This window comes from Durotheca rogersii (genome assembly GCF_024521655.1).
Source record: "Durotheca rogersii strain YMJ 92031201 chromosome Unknown GGS23scaffold_21, whole genome shotgun sequence".
Lineage (NCBI taxonomy): Eukaryota > Fungi > Ascomycota > Sordariomycetes > Xylariales > Xylariaceae > Durotheca > Durotheca rogersii.
Window position 1 is genome coordinate 299,321 of NW_026251252.1, and position 18,364 is coordinate 317,684.

The following is an 18,364-nucleotide window of genomic DNA, read 5'->3' on the forward strand; positions in this document are numbered from 1 at the left end:
CCGCCGCTGCCCCTCCGACACCGCCAACCCCCAGCCAGGCACGCCAACATGGTCGTCCAGCAGCACGTCCTGAACTGGCTCTACAGCGTCCTCACCAGCGTAAGACGAAGCAACTATACATGCCTACACACTATCTACCGTTCGAATGCTGCCGCGATGGGTACCTAACCGAATGAGTCGCTTCGCAGGAATACCAGGACGTCAACCGAACCTACAACGACGTAGCCCAGGCCCTCTCCCAGTACCCTTCGCTCTCTCCCCGGACGGACGTTCACAGTATGATGCTTCCCTCCCCACCCCGCCCCGAGTCTGTCCTGACCAGCGCCTTCAGCCTTCGACAACGGCGTGTCCGCCCTGCTCCTCCACCTCTCCGGCACCATTCCCGTCGTCTTCCGCGGAACCACCTATCGCTTCCCTATCTCGCTATGGATTCCGCACGCCTACCCGCGCGACGCCCCCCTGGGCTACGTCACCCCCACCGAGAACATGATGGTCCGCCCGGGCCAGCACGTCGATCCCCAAGGCCGCATATACCACCCCTACCTCGTCGGGTGGGCCGAATTCTGGGATGTGAGTCCACCGCCGACCTTCTCTAGTTGCCATACCTACCAGCATACCCAACTCCCGCATGAGCCATGCTAACCCCGCCGGTCGCTGTAGAAATCCTCCCTCCTGGACTTTCTCGCCATACTTCGAGACATCTTTGCCAAGGAGCCTCCCGTAGTCTCGCGCCAGCAGGCTCGTGCCCCGCTACCGCAGCACGCTTCTCCCACTCCCACTCCCCCACCCGTACCCCCCTTACCTCCAGACATGTCGCGGCACGCACCTCAGCAAGCTCCGGCGTTCGGCTTGCAGGATTCGAGACCGCCGCTACCGCCTCCGAAAGGCAGCGATCTGCCGCAAGTCGTGTCTGGTCCAACCACGCACCCGGACGCCCCCCCTCTACCTCCTCTACCAGACGAGCTCCGGCGGCGCTCAAGCCAGTATGGCGCGCAAGCTGCAGCGACGACGACGACGCCGCCGCCGCCGCCGCCGCCGCCGCAGTCGAATCGGTTCTCTAGATACGACTCCGCACCCCCATTACCGCCCCTGCAAGGACGTCCTCAAACCACGCAACCCTATCAGCATCCGCCTCCGAACATCCCTTACCAACCACAGCCACATAATCAGCACGCTTATCAGCAGGGCGGACCCCCCCCGCCCGAATTTGCGCCGCAAGACTCCCGCCGCGCATCGATGATATTGCCGCCCGCCGCCCCTTATACTACGACTGTTTCTCCTCCTGGGCCCGGCCCGTCCCCCTACGCCGAGCCGCCTCCGAACTGGCAACCCGCACCGCACCAACCTCTAGCGCAACCGCAGCCGAAACCGCCGCCTCCTCCCGACTTGATGGACGAACCATTTTCCCTCGCCCTCCCCTCGTCGTCCGCCTCGCACCTCGCCCCGCCGCCGATCCCCCCGAACCCGGAGAAGGACATGCTCCTCCGGCAGCTCGCGTCGACGCTGCACGACCTGCGCCAGCGCGCGCGCGCCCAGAACGAGTCGTCGCTCGCCGGGCTCGCCGCCCAGCGCGCGGCCATGCTCGCGGCCATGCAGCGGCTGCAGGCCGACACGGCGGCCCTGGCGCCGCTCTCGTCGCTGCTCGCGTCCAACACGGCGATCCTGCAGCGGTCGCTGCGCGAGGCCGACCACGTGGCGGAGCGCGCGCGCGCGCGCGCGTCGGCGCCGCCCGGCTCCGGCCCCGGCCCCGACGGCGGGCCCCCCGACGTCGACGAGCTGCTCGTCGCCCCCACCGTCGTCGCCAACCAGCTCTACGACGTGGCCGCCGAGGAGCGCGCCCTCGCCGACGCCATCTTCGTGCTCGGCCGCGCCGTCGAGCGCGGCCGCGTCGGCCCCGCCGTCTTCGCCCGCACCACCCGCGCCCTCGCCCGCGAGTGGTTCCTCAAGAAGGCGCTCGCGCGCAAGATCGGGCGCGGCATGGGGCTCGCCGGGTGTTGAGGCCTTGTTTCGGCTTTGGGAGGGGAGGGGGGGAGGGGGCACAGGCGTCGACTGGTTTTTCTTTTTGGTGTGTCCTGCTGCGACAAGGAGTCGTGGGTGAGAAAAGGAAGGGAAAGGGAGAAGAGCGGAGGCGACAGAAGCTAGTGAGAAGAATGAGAGAGAGAGAGAGAGAGAGAGAGAGAGAGAGAGAGAGAGAGAGAGAGAGAGAGAGAGGGAGGGAGGGAGAGATGTGGGATATACCAACCTCGCTGTTTTAAAACGTCCAGGCTTCCTTCGTATCGGGACCTACGTACGGTGCGTGATGCCGTAAGAGGCCGGACGGCGGCCTGTACGCAGACGGTAGCTGATCTTCCATATATCTACCTAAGGTATGCGGCCGGCCCGAGCACGTACCCCGTATCGTTTTTACCCGATGACAGAAAACAGTACCCTCTACCTAAAATGTGTCAGAATCGGGATTGACGTCTTTCTCTTGCTAGGGAATAAGTGTATACTCCGTATCGAGTACTCAATAAGTAAGCTATGGTTCCCTCTCCTTCTCCCGCCTCCCCTGAGTAAAAGGGTTCATTAGGTGGTCGCCGACTGCTCAACCTCTCCATCATGGTAGTCTCATCCCCATCTTCCCTTTTCGTCGACTGCGCACTAGCCAATATACTCTAACGACGACTTATTTATCTCGCGAATCTCGTGCTACTAATTCGTTCCCACCGTCTACTTTGCCCCCTCATTGACTGCGGCAGCATAACCACTTCCCCCGCCAGAGGCGGACCCGATGCCACTTCCACTGGTCAGTTTGGATCCGCTCCTAGTCTTCTCCTTAAACATGTTGATAATCTTCTGGACTTGCCCCGGTCTCCTGGGCTTCGGGTGCCTAAGACTCACGCCGTTGACCTGGCGCACTACAAAGCCCGATCCGGCCATCCTACCCAAACTGCTCTCCTTCTCCTTTTCAGTCGCCACCTCAGTCTCCTTTCCCCCACCCTGTGTGTCCCCTCCGATGCCCTGGCCCTTTATTTCGCTGGGTAACGTATCCTTCTCTTTACCTTTGCCCTTTGCCTTTTTCTCCTTTTTCTTCTCTTTCTCCTCTTGGTCAAATCTTTTCTTTTCGAGGCGCCGGCGTCTACGTTCCGCCATCTTTTCCATTGACCCTACGGGAGGCAGGGCCTCATGACTGTTTTGGGAGGCGGCCCAAGAGGGGGGCGGATCGGGAGAATCACGACTTTGCCCGTCGAGAGAGGTGTCCCTATGCTTGCGTCCCTTGGAAAGTTCGGAACCATCAAGGTCAAAACTGACCAGCTCGTTCGAAGGCCGTAGGCGATCATACGGAGGGTGTAGAAGTGAAGGATCGGTTACGTTGGGCGAGGCACAGCGCGACAAGGACGGGCTCCTTGTTAGATACTGAGGCTGGTCCTTGGGTTTGACCGCCAATTCATGCTTGACATTGGTATTTCGCTCGCTGGGTAATTGGACGTCGGGCGAAGAGCGGGCCAGTCCATGATGCGAATCGCAGCTAGGAACGTCTGAACGGCGATATTGCTGTCGAGATCGCTTAGGACATAGCTCAGCAACACTCGCGTTATCCGATACGCTAGAATTGGGCTTGTCTCTATCCACGTTGCCGTCACTTCCACCATACGACGGTCGGGTAAACGGGTTCGAGATTCGCCGCCACATTACAATACTCCGCTGCCTCAACATAACCCAGCTTGCCCGCCTTTTGACATTTTCGACACTACTCTTTTCAGTCAAAGCTTCGTGCACGTGGGAGTCTTTGCCCTCATCTCGCTTGCCTAGGCATAGGCCAGTAGTCGAAGAGACTCCGAGATGTTCAAATTGCTGGATGAGACCTCTGACGGGCGACTTCTGTTTAGTCAACTCACCTCCGTCGCCGACTTCTTCGGGTTGTTTTCTCGCTCCCGCCGCTTCCGTATCGTCGACTGTTCTGTTGAAGTCACAGGAGAAATCGCTTAGGGAAATGTTCATGTTTAACCGAGGAACCGACGACATCCCAAACGAGCCCATATTATGGGCACCCGCCGTCGTTGAACGTCCCAATGAATCGCTTGTTTTGACACAGTTTCTGTCGGCTGCGCGGGACGGCTTGTTCCGCCGGCGACATTGCCACAAAGCTCTCATCACTTTTGGAGATGAGCTTGGGGGTGAGCATCGCTCGAAGCGTCTCCGAAGGTCGGAAACTCGGCTTGTTTGTCTGATTGGAGAGAGCAGCTTTGCTGCTGCTGTCTCCCCATCGTGCGTATAGTTGTGCGCAAATTGCGACGTCCCGTCGAAGCCGGATCCATCCAGTTGGGCTGCTCTTTGGCTAGGCTGAACACCTAATGGAACTGGAGCGCTCGAAGCCTTGGTCGAAGTATTTATCGAAAAGGATGTGGCTGAGGCCGTCTTCTCCCGATATGTAGAAGCGGAGGGTCGGAATAACCCTTCGCTACGTCGAGCAGTACAGATGAATGGTGTCTCGGAAGGTCGCTTGGACCTCCTGGACGTCTGAGTCACGGGACAGGGGGGCTTTGACAGATCTTCGAAAGATTTGCAAAGATCCGCGACGCTTGGATGTTGACTTCGCGTAGGCATCTGCCGGGATAGTGGCCGGTTGTTCTCAGCCAATGCCTGTCCGGCCATTTGGCGTCCCCGATCGCTGCTTTCCCGCGAAACTTCGTCGGGAGCCTGGTAGGATCCGGTGAAGGAGGAAACTGAAAATGTCGATACTGTCTGCGAATTCCTTCGCGAGAAATTGGATTTGGCTAGATGCCGTGACGGACTCGCCGAATCGGGAACAGATTTTTGGCCATGGCGGGCCTTTGCGTAAGGGTCATCTAATAATTCAAGGGTCGGCGAGTATTGTTATATTGCAAGATTAGCCACATCCCGTTTTCTAACGAAACCATGAAGATCCGCTGGGTGTACTCACTACTCTCACATTTAGATGTCCTTCCGTTATCTGCGCTCAGCCTAGGATTCTATCCGAGCTCCCCGCCTGCTTTTGATTCGTCTCCGTCAGATGGGTCCTGATCTAGGCCGTTATTCCGCAATCCCCGTGCGAGTGAGGGCAGATTCCCCGGGGCGTTCACTCTTTCTATGAGCGGTCTTCTGTGCTCCATCCCGCTGCAAATGAGAGAACTGGCCCCTGCGCCGTCCTCGTCGACGGATTGGTACAGTATAGTTGCTGTAGGCTTCCTCCCGACCCTCCGAAGGTATGCAGGTGGCATCAGTGCCGAGGAAACGCCAGGCGGATAAGGAGCGAAAAGAGTCTGGTCCAAAGGGGTAGTGGTCCTCTGTGGCGGTTCGGGTGGTTGGTAGCGGCGACCGAGGATTTCAAGGGCACCAGCTCTGGCGCTCCGTCTCTCTATCAGCGACATGCTCAGCTGACGGCATGATTCGGTCTGGATGCCTCGTGCGTGGTCGACAACTCCCGACTTGGAGCAGAGCGAGCGCAGCCGTGCTGGTATTCCATCTTGCTACGACGGAGTCCGAATGATGGGCATCTGGGGTTTAAGACCAGCCAAGCTAGGACTTGGGTCGGTGTTATGGCGGAGGTGGCGAGAAGCGGGCTCGAGGTGGCTATCTGCGAGACAGGAGCCTTCAGCGGGAAAGGGGGGAGAGCCGGCTGAAGAGCTCGAGGTGAAGAAGGCCATGGGCACTGAGGTTGTATTATATATAGGCGGGATATACGATGATTTGCCCCCAAAGACAAAAAAAGAGGTAAATCTAAAGAAGAGGCATCAAGCTCTCTTGGTTAATGGGGCGCAGCTAGGATAGTTGGGACTCCGTGGCCATCGCCGGGGCACTCGGCTGAATAAGAGATGTTGACGAGAAGCAGACGGTGTTGAGGAAGAAGGAGGCAGAGGGGGAAAAGAAGCCTGGGGCGGCCACCTGTAGGTAAGGTACCTATGCGTTGCGATTTGCTTAGTACATATTCAAGTGGGAGAGGTCAGGTAAGCAGATGCCGCTGGTCTCTTACACCGGGCAGGGAGGTACCACTCGAGTCGTATATCACGGCCAAAGGGGAGTAGCAGGTACCCGCCCCTCCTACCCGTCTCCTCGATACCTTAGAGGTACCTAGGTAGTTATTACCTTAAGAGGGACCCTACCTAGGCAGGAGGTAAGTAGGTACTTGAGGGACTTTGTGATACCACGGAAGGGAAGAAGGGGGGATGCTGGAGACATGATCTTCCGAAGTAGGCACCTAGGTAAGGTAGGTACTTACCTAGGTACCCGGGTCCCTCTTAAGGAGGTAATAACTACCTAGATACCTCTAAGGTAAGAGGTACTTACCGGCCTCTGGCCCAACTCGAAATCACCTACCTCCTAGAGGTAGAAGACGCCTCTGGTAATAAAAGGCGCCGACGTCATAGAGCTTGGCGAGAGGGTTAGAGCGGCCCCCGCTCCCGGCAAGTGGCGGCTGGGGCATGTGGGAACAGGCACCTCGCGATTTGCACCTCGGCTGTCTTCGTGTGTGAATATCCAAATAACCGCCGCAAGATATCCGTAGATGACGATGAAATAGGCTAGGTTAGTTTGGTTGTCTGTTCTCCCAGTTCCTTAATTATAATATCCCCCACCTAATATCGGACTCAATATCCGTGTTCTCGGCAAACGAGAGTCGTCTCGAGGGTAGACTATTGAGCCCCTTTAAACCGTGTAACAAGACATGGCTCTGGGCGTTACCTCCGCAGAGGCAGTAAGAAGAAGAGAGAGCAGGTTTCATGAATGAAACGGGAGCTGGCTAGTGTCCGCTCATCTGACTCCGAAAGGATTTCAGATACCTAGGCAACATATTTAGCGACACGATTCGAAAAGTTACGATCAACCATAGGTCACAACTCGAAGAGCGTCGCATCCTACTTTCTGAAATTCACACGGCGCGCCTTACTACGAGGAACGTAGTATATTATTATCCGAATATCCCTCTTGCCCAGCAAACCTCAACACCCTCAGGCCGCTCGCATCTCGAAGCAGGAGGGCAACAAACAAGCGAGTATTACATGCGGAGAAGAGTCACGCTATCAAATTAAATCCATTTTCACAGACCCCCGGGCCGGACGCCGCCCGGATTTACTACCCGCGAACCTGGTCAGTCGGCGTGGTGTACGGCAGGACCGTGATCTCGGGAGTCTCGAAGACATCCCAGCTGTCCGACCCCTCGGGGTCCGCGAACGGGACGAGGGCGGCAAAGCGGAACCTGTCACGTTGGTAAGCCCTGCGCGCTCTCGGGTACATAATAGCATCCGATACAATGGGAGGAAGGGGAAAGGCCTAGGGGTGATTGGGAAAGGGGGGGGGGGTGGTTAGCTCACCTGTATTGGCCCGGAGCGATGTAGGAGCCGTTGGCCAGCTTTCCGAGCCAGGCGTAGGCCCAGTAGCTGTTGCTGATTTGGCCGTTGCGGTAGACGTTGACGGCCGGGAGCGGGGACACGTCGTCGGGGTTGCCGCCGACCGGGAAGCTCCCGTAGTAGAGCGCGCCGTTCCACGACGCCACCGACCCGATGTATTTCTTCTCGCCCACCACTGGCGGGTAAGCCCAGTCGTCCTCGTTCCAGTCGGCGTCGAAGATCTAACGGAGCACCGTAGGGGTTAGCAAATATCATGCGGCATAGCCCAGCCTTCGCCTGCCAACCCAGCGAGCACGCGCTTTTCTTCTGTCTCGACCTGAGCGGGGAGTTACTTACATCCCAGCGGATCTGCTTGGCTCCCCACCGGTGGCGAGTGTAGACAAAGGGAAAGTCCTGGGCGGTGAGGTTGAACGTGTAGCTGTGGTTATTGTTTAGCTAGCCCAGTAGGTAAACGAGTGCTGGCAGCAGGAAGGACTGACTTCGACTTGGTTTGGATGCTCTCGCGGCTGAGGCCCGAGACGGACCAAGGGTACGGCGGTTCAAATAATGTCGAGAGTTCTGTCTTCAGATCGGCCGCGACGCCTGTCCGCATCAACTGTCAGCGCTGAAGATCTAACGAAGGTATAGGATTATTAGTATAGGCCCAAGATCTCACCAACGTAGGGTACAGAGAGCTGCTCTCCGTTGTCGGACGCGACGGCGATCCTGCCGCTGAACACCGGTAGCAGCGACGAGTTCAAGCCGGTGGGAAGCTGAAATTCGAATCTATCGTCATCGTTAGAGCGTGAACATCCCATGTCGCCGCGCATATTAGAGGATCGGCCTCAAACTTACTGCACTGTCTTGGACTCCCCCGGATTGACAGTGGTGATGTCTGGTAGGACAATGCCCGGGACGATCTCTTGCGTAACTAGCCCACTGAACGTCGGAGCAACGGGGAGGGCACCCGCTGGGCTTGCAAAACCTTCGAAACCGATTGCCGGCTGGAGGGTAAAGTTGTATGTCAGCGGCACCTTGCCGTTGTTGGTAATAGTAAGCGGGTGATGGGTCCGGAGGTGGCCGGTGTCATTCAGGTTGAACACGTCGAAAGCCAAGTCGGTGTCATACTTGACCACCTTGTAGGCGTTGATCAGCCCGTTTCCTACTTGGGGGACCGGCGCGGCGGCGTCGTAGTTAATAGTCGCCCCGTCATACCAGGGAAGCGGAGAGCCAGAGGCGATGATGCGCTTCGAGAGCGCGTGGGCGAAGCCTGCCCCGTGCACCTTGCGGCCTCCGAACTGCCCGATGTACAGCGCTGCAACGCCAGCAACGTAAGGGGCCGCCATGGAGGTGCCGCTGAGGACTGCATAGCTGCCGTCGAGATACGTCGAGAAGATGTTACCTCCGGGTGCAGCTATTTCGGGTTTCGAGGTGAGATCCCACAGCAGGCCCCAGGACGTGAAGGTGTTAGCTAAGTTGCCGATCGAGTTGGGGAAGCCGACAACCGCGTCCGGACTGACGGCGAAATCGGCCGTAACGGACCCGCCGGCCTTGACGGTTTCGATAATGGCGGCGCCGGCCTCGGCGGTGATCAGGGCCAGGAGGCTGACAGTGTTGTCCGTTGAGATGGGGCCGAAGGGATTCTCGTTGTTATACACGAGCACGTATCGAGCGCCGAAAGCTTCGAGGTTGGCCTGTTTCTGCGAAAATCGACACGTGCCACGGCGGACCAAGGCAATCACGTTGGTTAGGTTCGGGGTGTTGTCCGGGAGGGGGTCGCAAGCGTCGGCCTCGGCCGAGGTGTTGAAGTTGAGCGGCAGAATCGGCCAGTCGACGACGGTGCTGGGGAAGTTGTACGTGGCAGGGGAGTACCCCAGCGTGGTCGTGTTCGAAACCGCGTCAGCGTCGGTGAAGGTTGCCTTGAAAGGGTCGAGGGGAAGCTGAGATCCCTCTACAGATGCGACAGAGAGCACGCCGACGCCAGCCGAGCCCGAGTTGCCCCAGAAAGGACCGGCGGCCCCCGAATTTCCGGCGGAGATGGTCACTACAACACCCGCGTCAACAATACGGGAGGCCACAAGGGCCCATGGGTTATCCGAAAATCCGTTGGTTGCACCAATGCTCGCGGTGATGATGTCAACCTGGCAAGTGTTAATAAGGGCCCTCTTGGTATCAGCTACGTATGAGTAGTCTCTGCTCACATCGGCATTGTAAGCGTCCAAGAAGGCTTGGATCAGAGTATCTTCGTCGGTGGTGCCAGTAGAGGAGAACACCTTGTAAGCCAACAGCGTGACATTGGGAGCCACGCCACTCCAGCTGCATTCGATCTGTCAGCGCACGGAGAATCTCCTGGCTGTCCGTGTATTAAACACGGCCGGGCCATCCGACTCACTATTGGTTCGTGCCGGCGATGATACCCGCAACGTGAGTTCCGTGGCCCGTGTAATCCACGGGATCCGAGTCCGGTTCTTTGGGAGTGTAAGGCCACACTTTCTGTGTCAGCGCAGGGGCATTGGTGTTCCGCTGGCAGACGGCTACTTACACGAATCGCCGACATAGTCGTAGCCGCCAGAAACTTTGAATCCTTCGCCGAAGCCACCTCCGAGCTAACGGGTCCGTCAGCGAAAGCCCATGCCCGTTATTGAGGCGTGGATACATACCGACGGGTGATTGTAGTCAATACCGGTGTCGACGACGGCGATTCTGACTCCCTCGCCGTAGATGCCTTGCGCGTGGAGCTTGTCGACCCCGGTCACTTGGTGGGTGGAGTAATTCCCGGCCTCGATGGCGGAGTTGAAAATCTGCTGGGGCGTATGCTCGAACAGAGGGATCTTCTGGAGCTGCCACGCGTGGCTCACGCCGCGGATGGCGGACAGCGACTCGGTGTTGAAGTCCTCGGTCTCAATGCTGAGCCCCGCGAAGATCTCAGAGTCGAAAGCTTTCACGATCGAGACGCCCGGGTGGGCCTCGAACGTGTGCTTCACGGCTTCGACGTCCTCGCCCTGCGAGACGGGTTAGGCGCGCGCTCGCGAAATGAGGCCGGGGATGCAAGCATCCGGAGGCATGTGAGAGAGTGGGTAGGAGACGGGCACCATACCTCCTCGAACTCTACGATGAAGCGCTTCGGGACGACGGTGGTCGAGTCATCGGAGGAGCCATCGTCACGAAGCCGAACGGCCGGCGGGTGTACGACGTCCGCAGCCGCGAGGGCGCCGAGCGACCACAGAGCTAGAAGAAGCTTCATGGTGAAGGACGCATATACGATGCGGCGAATGACATGAAGCCAACGAGTTGTAGGTAGAATCCGCAGCGAGACCAGATCTTATTTACTATAAGATGATGCATCACTGCATCGCGACACAGACCGCGACCGAGCACGCGAGCGTAATCCGGAGGGTGGATGGCGCGAACCCATCGCGAGTCGACCTTCCCATTGCAGCTACTAATGCCGCCGCGTCCTCCCGCCGGGGAATCCTCCGCCATCGTGCCTCGGATAACTTGTGCCTTCTGCAGCAAGAAGCACGTCCGCGGCGGTTAGAATCCGTAGCTCGCAGGTTTCTCATCACATCCAATAGCGCCAGCGCGTCTGGGATTCCGTCCGGTACCTGCGCCACTACGGCGGGAGCATCGGAGGACTTCTGGATGCAGAAGGTCGAATACGATGGCACGTGGGCGGTCCTACGTATCGCGGCCGGACTTCCCTATGCGGCGCAGGGCGCGACTCCATGGAACCTATAGATTGAAAACTATAGTAGTTCCTCCTGTCAGGTACGGTAAACCACCAAGACTACCTAACCTGTTCCTGTGCAGTGGCCTGCTTCGTTCATAGCCCTATTCTATGCCCGGGTAGAAGTAAGACAATATTAGTCTACTATTGCGACACGATTGAAGGGGTATCCGGCTCGGCGTTATTGCCCCTTGGCCGACCTTATCTGCTTCGGGGGTGGGATGGGGCGGCCACTAATGCTCAAGTCGTAATATTCGCTGTTCTAGGATGTGGGCGAAGGGGACTGCGCGTAGGATGGCGAGGTTACGTGTTGAGCCACGGCCCAATACTCCATAATACCTACATAGTTAGGTGGGTATATGAATGTGGTATGAATGTGATAGAGTCTGAGGCGAGCTGCTGCAACTACGTCGGCCCGGTTCGTCTATAAAATTGTGGTTGTTATTCCAATAACACCTCAACCAACATCCCTTTGCCATCTTTGGCCACTCTGGAGTTTGCGTGTCGCAGCGCCTCCTTGAAATCTCCCACCGTCCTAACGCGTACACCCTTCATCCACCCTTCTCCTTTCTCCGTTGAGTTCCTCCAACCAACCTCCGACCCCGCTGCGGCCTCGGATAATGCGGCGTAATTAGGCGTCGGGCGGAAAGAGACGTTAATTTCGTCATCGGATGCCGAGATGCTCAGACCGTTAGGATAGACGAGCTCCGTGGACTTACGAGGGGCTTTCCAGCCTGAAGGAGGAAGATTAGTGCGCGAGTATAGAATCGTGGCGGGATGCTAGCATAGATGGCAGGATGTGTGCCTGTTTGGCCTAGGTTGGCAGATGAGCTGCTGATGTGACGTGACTTACCTCCGTTATTCAACACAATTGTTAGAATCGCTATCTCATACTTGCTTGCGACCCACAGCGCAGTCGACGGCGCAGCGCACATGAAGCTCCCATCGCCAACTACTTGGCACACGAGGCTTGGCTTATGGCCCTCCTCTTTCTCGAGGTCAGCCAGCGCCATCTTCACGCCCAGCGCCGCGCCGTTACTCCACCCGATACCTGTCCCGCCGCAGTTGATCCAGCTTCCCGGCCGGCTAGGCTGTAGCTGGTCGGAGAGTGTCTGGGCGGCCGTCACGGCTTCGATGACGTAGGTTGTGTCATCCGGAAGCGTCGTCCTCAGGAGGCTGCCGATATTGTGTGCATCCAGCGCTTCTTGATCGCCCAAGCGAGTTTTCGAAGCGATATTAGCCTGGCGCTCTTCGTAGACCTGGGCACGAGTGTCTCGACGAGCTGCGTACTTCGGATCTTCCAGGGTATGTGCGAGCGAGGCGTCATTCTTGATATGGTCGACCAGCTGCGTAAGCGCAGTGAAGCTTTCCGCTTTCCAACGTCCGTGGGCAGGGAAGAAGGAAACTGGGATCTGCTGATTTAGCGGATCGCTATCTACGTGATAGATCTTGGCATCTTTCCGCGGCGGGTTACGGGAAGGGATCCAGGGCACATCGCAGTCGAGCAGGAAGATCACATCGGCGTCTCTAGTGCACTCATCAAAGCTGAGGCGGAAACCTTCGGAGGCGATGTGGGTGAAGGGAAAACAAACATCACTTCCGCCGGTATCGTGAACGCGTACGCCTGGAACGAGGTCTGCCAGAGCGACGAGAAGCTCCGGAGTGCGACGATCACGGCCGGAATAGCCCGTGATGATAAGAGGGCGCTCGGCCCGAACGAGAGCTTTAGAGATATCGGCAACGGCGTCAGCCGGGAGCGCGCTCGGCCCAATCGGGACCCACTGTTCCTGGTGCAGCGAATACGGCTGGATCTCCTGAGCCAGAACCTCGCGCGCGCCGGCGACATAAACAGGGCCCTTAGGCGTGCTATTCGCGAATTGAAGCGCGCGCCCGACGGTCTGCTTAATATTCAGCCCGGTCCGGACTTCACCCGTGTATCGGCAATATTGTCGCACGATGGCTTTCTGGTCCGGGGCCTCCTGCAGCCAGTGCATATACTCTGTCCGGGAACCAGTTAGTTCCCCAGACTCCGTATACGGGCACAAGCCGGCGAAGATGAAGACCGGAGCACGGCCCACGCTGGCATTATGGACACCCTGGCCGAGAGCTTGGGTGCCGACGTCGACATGAACCAGAACAGCCTGCGGCCGGCCCGTCACTCGAGCATACCCGTCGGCCATCGAAATGGCAGTGACCTCGGAGGGGCACGTAATCATCCTAGGCCACGAGTCGGGCCGCTCTCGCTTGCCCCTGACGATAGCCTCAATCAGGGACGGATGATCGGATCCGACATTGACAAAACATGCCGTTATACCAGCCTTGTAAACGTAGTGAGTACGCGAAGTCTCACTCCGGGGCATGCAAGACAGTAGGACCGACCTCCCAGAGCGCCTCAAATAGGGCAAACGCAGTTGTGTATCTATTCAACACGTTAACCTCGTCGTTGGCGCAGAACCAGCAGCAATGCGAAGTCGCAGATTCGGTGCTTACGATCCCGGATTCGGCTGAGCCATCGCTTCAGAGACGCGGTTAGGAGCTGGCGAGGGTGGTCGTTGTCTAGTCGAAAAGCCCACAGCGGATACACGCGGAATGGCCGCCGGCGACAAAGACGCGAATGGCGGGAGCCGTATGGCGGTACTAGGACGGCCCAATCTTAGACCGGTACGGATCGACGGGTTGCGGAAAGCCCGAAGCAGAGAATTCCGGAAAACCATGCCAGCACGCGGTGGCGCTGCGGGCGGGCGATCGCGGCAAGGAAAAGATGAACGAGGGAAGATTCGGAGTGCCGGGTATGAGGGCATCGATGGTACTTTACTTATAGTCAGATCTGCGGACAGCGGCCGGTTACACAGCAGGGTACCAGACAGAGAGGGGGGCTGCTGGATGTTGGATAATATCGACGAGGACTCGGGATCATTATGCGATTAACCACAACCGCATCGAAGCGCACACAAGCGCGTGGCCGAGCTCGGGGAGACGCCCATGATAGTAGGCAAGGAGACGTAAAGAATTAAGGTATGGGCTCCTGCTAATAAGGAGGTGCTCTGCGTTCCTTATACCTTTGCAATAGAGGAAATCAAACAGACCTTGCCGGGCACAGACGAGTGCGGGATCGATGTAGGGACGATCCGGCGAGGCGTCCGAGCCGCAGCCGAGAGAGGTGACAGAATACCGGACACAGATAGATCATAAGGCCACGGCACGAGATAATAACTGATATTATTATAAATGAGTGTGTACCTCGCTGTTGATTTCACCGTCTGATAAAGGCAGCCCTTACGTCGTACCTAGCGTGCCTGATGTGGGCCACCTGTCTCTTTCCTTTGCCCGTTTTATTTTTCTGTCTACCTACTTGTCGGCCTTCTTCTATCAAGCCGTAGAACACCGAAAAGATTCATTCTTATCCAATGAATATCTAATATCTGACTTGTAGCTGCGCGACGCGAGGTTGAGCTCGATCCGCCGCCGTCCCCCTAGACCCAGTAACTCGCCCAGCGTGTTTACGTGCCGTGCATGAGGCGCTCCGGAACTTGCCCCATTACGACGCGTATGAAGACTCCTTCTCGTTCCCAACGTGGAGAAGAGGGTCGGCCTCGAAGTTGGCTCGCTTCGTAGCGTACGAAGATTCCCCATCGTTGCCCACCTGAAGCAGGGGGTCCGCCTTGAAGTTGGCCCGCTTAGTGGCGTAGGAGGACTCCCCCTTGTTGCCTACTTGGAGTAGGGTGTCTGCCTCAAAGTTGGCTCGCTTCGTAGCGTACGAAGATTCTCCATCTTTGCCCACCTGGAGCAAGGAGTCTGCCTCGAAGTCTGACAAAGGTTAGCATCTACCGCCGTCGATGGCGGGGAGCTGGGGCCGCACTGTTGGGTTGAGGGGTCGGGGCAGCAGCCGCGACAGCGACGAGGAGCGGGAGGAGGGTGCTGGTCTTCATGATGGATCGAGTGTGGAAAATGGATTTGTCGTAATAAAACGGAGTCGCTTGCGGTGAGTTGGCTGTGATGGTTGAGAGATAGGAAGACAAGGGAGATACTCTTAAAACGATGAATTTATATCTCCCCCGCCCCTCCCCTTACCCGTACTTGCCAATGAATGAATCCGCCACATCGAACCGTGTGGGCGCTCGCTATCCCGTAGATACTCTACGAATTGATAGAGGGCATGATGGGGGACCTAATGCCATCCCTACTCATGCGAAACCTGTCGCGGCCGACGGCACAACACACCCCCCGGCGGGCCTGTGATACAACATGATGGCTTACGGGTCGGCAATGTCCTTATACGAGGCTCCAGATACCTATATATCAAGTCCAACCCCAAAGGACCAGTCACATATTTGGTACTACCCGCAGTCACCAAGGACCACCATCCTCTGCCCTGCCACCGCCATCATTCCGGTGTGGTGAGACGGGAAGAATTTGGTGCTACCAGGGGCCGCGAGGCTCTGGTATTTTAGCACGATACCGGCCAAGCTAATAGCTCATCATCCTACCTACCCTCCTCCCATCATCCCACCAAGCATTGTATTATCGTTCGACACCAGCACCCGTAGCAACATCTCTCGGCTCCTGCTCGAATCCGTGAATTGCTCACAAACGCCATGTTTCTAAAGTCGGCCTACCAGCTGCTCCCCAGCCACGGCATAGACCCGCCTTCTGCACCGCTCGTGGAGGGCAGCGAGGAAGATGGCGTGCGGTGCGGGAGCTGACGCGCTTGCAAGCGGGCACGGAGATTCCACTGGATCGCCCACATCGGAGGTCTGACCGCTGTTGTCGGATTACTCGTCTTATTGCATCTATATAGTGGTGGCCCCCACCTTGCGGCAAGATGCTGGAACATGCATAACTACTACTGTAAGCGATCCGCCCCCGACCTCCCCTCCCCTCTCTATATTACCTAGGTCCGCATAAGCCCTGAGCCGACGATTTCGCATTCAGCCCCTGTCAACGACGCGCTCGCAACCCAACCGTACGTCACAACACGGTTCAACGGATCTCTCTGGTACGACTCGCCGTTTAAGGGGCCGCCAGCTCCTGCCGTCGAAGAGGCGTGGCACCCGATCATGGAGTACGGGATGATCGCGGTGTCAGCGACGGATTACGAGCGGGTAAACCACTCGGTCCGAACGGCGGTGCAATTCCCAGCCGCAGCCGGGGGAGGTTACGTGGCTACGACGGTCGGGACGCACCAGCTGCACTGCCTACATTACCTCTGGCAGGATCACCACCGCGATTACTTCCCCGACGTCCTGCGCAAGGCTCAGGAGGTGCCGGAGTTGTACGAACGCCACTTCGAGCACTGCGTTGATTACATTCGACAGAGCGTCATGTGCCACTTCGACACGGGCTTGGTGACCTACGACTGGGTGCTGCAGCATCAGAGCCCGACACCGAACTCGAACGCGATGCACAAGTGCATCGATTGGACGGCCGTACAGGCCTGGCTGCGGGACCGGGCGGTGGGAATTCCGGCCGGGTTTGAGTGGAAGCAGGCCGATGGGCAAGAGAGCTTGCCGTGGAACCCATGAATTCGCCCTGGTGCGGGGATGGATGAGGGATGCTGGACTGGGGCGTACCTGGCATGTCGACCCGTCGACCTGTTGAGCAGCTAGCAGCTGGAGGGGGAGGGAAGGCTTGATGGCGGCGTCGTAGTGGAGGAGATGGTGAGAGGATGCTGTAAGCAAGCCTAGACTAACGCCGGGTGGTTGACCTTGAAAGCTGAGCCTGTGCCTGAAGTGATCTATTATGACATCTGTCACGTAGTAATTGAACCAGCCTATATAAGCCTACATACCGCAAAGCGTGAATGTAGGCGTCTACGTTTTACGTAACAACATCTAAGTGGCAACAACTGCTGCTAATTGACTGCTTATTTATATCAACTGGGTTCAAGTGAATATAAGCCGTTTTTACAGTGAATGTTGGCTTATCTCCTAAAGCGCCGTTGGCAGTCAATAGGGCAGTCAATAGGGTGGATGTCGCCATTCTCCTCCTCCTCCTCCTCGTCCACTCCCTCCTCAGTCAACCACAGCGAGTCGACGTCGTCTGGGACATCACAGCTTGGTCCTTGCTCGCCGAAGATGGGAATGTTGCGTAAAACGTAGACGCCTACATTGTACGACTTGCGTATGTAGGCTTATATGGCTGGTTCCATTGCCACGTGACAGGGGATATGTGCACCCCGTCTGGGTGCTCGTACCCGGATAGGACGCACACATTCCCATCTCGATGGTAGGTCGCTACTGTTGCGGAATGCTTGCGCGCTTTGTTCTTGGCTTCTCTGTTCGGACTTTGGGCTGAGGGTGTGGATAGTGTAGATGTTTTGATAGATTTCTTGGCCGGACTGCCACCGGCCGGACTTGTTGCCGTCCTCTTCAGCGTCGATGAGCTAGCAGTGGGCGAGATTGGTACGGTCATGGGCGGAGCTTTCAACGGGGGGGCATAACAGGCGCAGATTCTTTGCCAGCTTCTGCCACCACTGAGCCGGCCGCCGTTGCTGTCGCCGTTGCTGCTGCCGCCTTTGGAGTGCCAGGTGCCGAGGATCCAGGCGTGCCGGGCGTCTTACCCTTGGCCAAAACTAAAAATATAACGTCATTAGTACGAGAGGAAAAAATGGGAGAGAAAAAAATAGCCAAGCTAGAATACATACAGGATCTGACGACGTCACTAGCCACCTCATTGCTGGAGAAATAAATCGTTATGAAATCTCTCCACGACGCCTTGGCGTCGGCGACTTGATGGCGTAATTGGTCAATCGGACTGAGGAGGAAAACTGAGAGGCATATGACCGTGGGCATCCGGAAGCCCCTGCTACACTCGCCTAGGAAGTCGTGGAAGAGGCTCCGTCTCTCCTCGAGATCCGTCACGTTGTCGTGGACGGCAGCTGTCTGGCAGGAATCTCCCGTTGCATGTCGGAGCGTGATGGCGGTCTCGCTGTCTCGATCGAACATCCGGGCCACTCCGTCGAGCAGATCTTCCTTCGTCATAGCTGCCATGGCGGATTCAAGGAGTTGGGATAGAACTGAAGCGAACAAAGGCAAGATTGAAGTTAGGAGATGTCGCGTAAAACGTAGACGCCTACATTACGCTTTTGCGGTATGTAGGCATATATGGGCTGGTTCAATTGCTATGTGACAGGGGAGTAATTAGCAGATTAGTGGACAAGAGAGGTTAGGGAGAAAACACGAGGTGGAAGATGGCTGAAGTCCAGATGTAAAGGAGACATTTCGTCCTTGTTTTACCGTTATTTTTATGTGTGTGATGTGGAAGATATGTACCTACCTTAGATAACTATAACCCTAACAATGCAGGCAGGCAG

The 18,364-nt window shown here is 57.3% G+C and overlaps 7 protein-coding genes across 7 annotated transcripts; 2 read left to right on the plus strand and 5 right to left on the minus strand.

Moving 5' to 3' along the window:
* Positions 1-48: 48 nt before the first annotated feature.
* Positions 49-1,998, plus strand: GGS23DRAFT_599058 (UEV-domain-containing protein; the record flags this gene model as incomplete). The annotated part of the gene is made up of 4 exons (XM_051518875.1): positions 49-99; positions 189-276; positions 332-570; positions 661-1,998. The coding sequence occupies 4 exons, from the start codon at positions 49-51 to the stop codon at positions 1,996-1,998; spliced, it is 1,716 nt and encodes a 571-aa protein (XP_051369549.1).
* A 540-nt stretch (positions 1,999-2,538) lies between these two features.
* Positions 2,539-5,018, minus strand: GGS23DRAFT_213037 (uncharacterized protein). The gene has a single exon (XM_051511899.1). The coding sequence runs from the start codon at positions 4,633-4,635 to the stop codon at positions 2,710-2,712; it is 1,926 nt and encodes a 641-aa protein (XP_051369550.1). The 5' UTR covers positions 4,636-5,018; the 3' UTR covers positions 2,539-2,709.
* A 1,878-nt stretch (positions 5,019-6,896) lies between these two features.
* Positions 6,897-10,845, minus strand: GGS23DRAFT_213058 (peptidase S8/S53 domain-containing protein). Its single transcript, XM_051511900.1, has 11 exons — positions 10,423-10,845; positions 9,986-10,327; positions 9,868-9,931; positions 9,718-9,814; positions 9,527-9,641; positions 8,181-9,466; positions 8,002-8,111; positions 7,826-7,928; positions 7,683-7,764; positions 7,311-7,567; positions 6,897-7,195 (listed from the first exon to the last, which is right to left on the minus strand). The coding sequence occupies exons 1-11, from the start codon at positions 10,567-10,569 to the stop codon at positions 7,072-7,074; spliced, it is 2,727 nt and encodes a 908-aa protein (XP_051369551.1). The 5' UTR covers positions 10,570-10,845; the 3' UTR covers positions 6,897-7,071.
* A 454-nt stretch (positions 10,846-11,299) lies between these two features.
* Positions 11,300-14,257, minus strand: GGS23DRAFT_579174 (putative thiamine pyrophosphate enzyme). The gene is made up of 4 exons (XM_051517035.1): positions 13,543-14,257; positions 13,432-13,471; positions 11,906-13,370; positions 11,300-11,786 (listed from the first exon to the last, which is right to left on the minus strand). The coding sequence occupies exons 1-4, from the start codon at positions 13,851-13,853 to the stop codon at positions 11,494-11,496; spliced, it is 2,109 nt and encodes a 702-aa protein (XP_051369552.1). The 5' UTR covers positions 13,854-14,257; the 3' UTR covers positions 11,300-11,493.
* Positions 14,258-14,310: 53 nt separating this feature from the next.
* Positions 14,311-15,139, minus strand: GGS23DRAFT_213192 (uncharacterized protein). The gene is made up of 2 exons (XM_051511901.1): positions 14,912-15,139; positions 14,311-14,859 (listed from the first exon to the last, which is right to left on the minus strand). Exons 1-2 carry the CDS (start codon positions 14,979-14,981, stop codon positions 14,591-14,593), a joined length of 339 nt encoding a protein of 112 aa, XP_051369553.1. The 5' UTR covers positions 14,982-15,139; the 3' UTR covers positions 14,311-14,590.
* A 782-nt stretch (positions 15,140-15,921) lies between these two features.
* On the plus strand, positions 15,922-16,917 carry GGS23DRAFT_579182 (uncharacterized protein). The gene has a single exon (XM_051517036.1). The coding sequence runs from the start codon at positions 16,110-16,112 to the stop codon at positions 16,572-16,574; it is 465 nt and encodes a 154-aa protein (XP_051369554.1). The 5' UTR covers positions 15,922-16,109; the 3' UTR covers positions 16,575-16,917.
* Positions 16,918-17,270: 353 nt separating this feature from the next.
* GGS23DRAFT_579184 (uncharacterized protein) lies at positions 17,271-18,155 on the minus strand. The gene is made up of 2 exons (XM_051517037.1): positions 17,696-18,155; positions 17,271-17,623 (listed from the first exon to the last, which is right to left on the minus strand). Exons 1-2 carry the CDS (start codon positions 18,039-18,041, stop codon positions 17,475-17,477), a joined length of 495 nt encoding a protein of 164 aa, XP_051369555.1. The 5' UTR covers positions 18,042-18,155; the 3' UTR covers positions 17,271-17,474.
* Positions 18,156-18,364: the final 209 nt, after the last annotated feature.

Coding starts and splice junctions, on each gene's coding strand:
- GGS23DRAFT_579182 (XM_051517036.1), top strand. CDS start 16,110: ATGGAGTACGGGATGATCGCGGTGTCAGCGACGGATTACGAGCGGGTA.
- GGS23DRAFT_579174 (XM_051517035.1), bottom strand. CDS start 13,853: ATGCCCTCATACCCGGCACTCCGAATCTTCCCTCGTTCATCTTTTCCT. Junction 13,472..13,542: donor GCTCAGCCGAATCCGGGATC/GTAAGCACCGAA, acceptor CGTGTTGAATAG/ATACACAACTGCGTTTGCCC. Junction 13,371..13,431: donor TATTTGAGGCGCTCTGGGAG/GTCGGTCCTACT, acceptor TACGTTTACAAG/GCTGGTATAACGGCATGTTT.
- GGS23DRAFT_213058 (XM_051511900.1), bottom strand. CDS start 10,569: ATGAAGCTTCTTCTAGCTCTGTGGTCGCTCGGCGCCCTCGCGGCTGCG. Junction 8,112..8,180: donor GGGGAGTCCAAGACAGTGCA/GTAAGTTTGAGG, acceptor CGATGACGATAG/ATTCGAATTTCAGCTTCCCA. Junction 7,196..7,310: donor ATCGCTCCGGGCCAATACAG/GTGAGCTAACCA, acceptor CCAACGTGACAG/GTTCCGCTTTGCCGCCCTCG.
- GGS23DRAFT_213037 (XM_051511899.1), bottom strand. CDS start 4,635: ATGGCCGGACAGGCATTGGCTGAGAACAACCGGCCACTATCCCGGCAG.
- GGS23DRAFT_579184 (XM_051517037.1), bottom strand. CDS start 18,041: ATGGCAGCTATGACGAAGGAAGATCTGCTCGACGGAGTGGCCCGGATG. Junction 17,624..17,695: donor TAGTGACGTCGTCAGATCCT/GTATGTATTCTA, acceptor TTATATTTTTAG/TTTTGGCCAAGGGTAAGACG.
- GGS23DRAFT_213192 (XM_051511901.1), bottom strand. CDS start 14,981: ATGAAGACCAGCACCCTCCTCCCGCTCCTCGTCGCTGTCGCGGCTGCT. Junction 14,860..14,911: donor CCCGACCCCTCAACCCAACA/GTGCGGCCCCAG, acceptor AACCTTTGTCAG/ACTTCGAGGCAGACTCCTTG.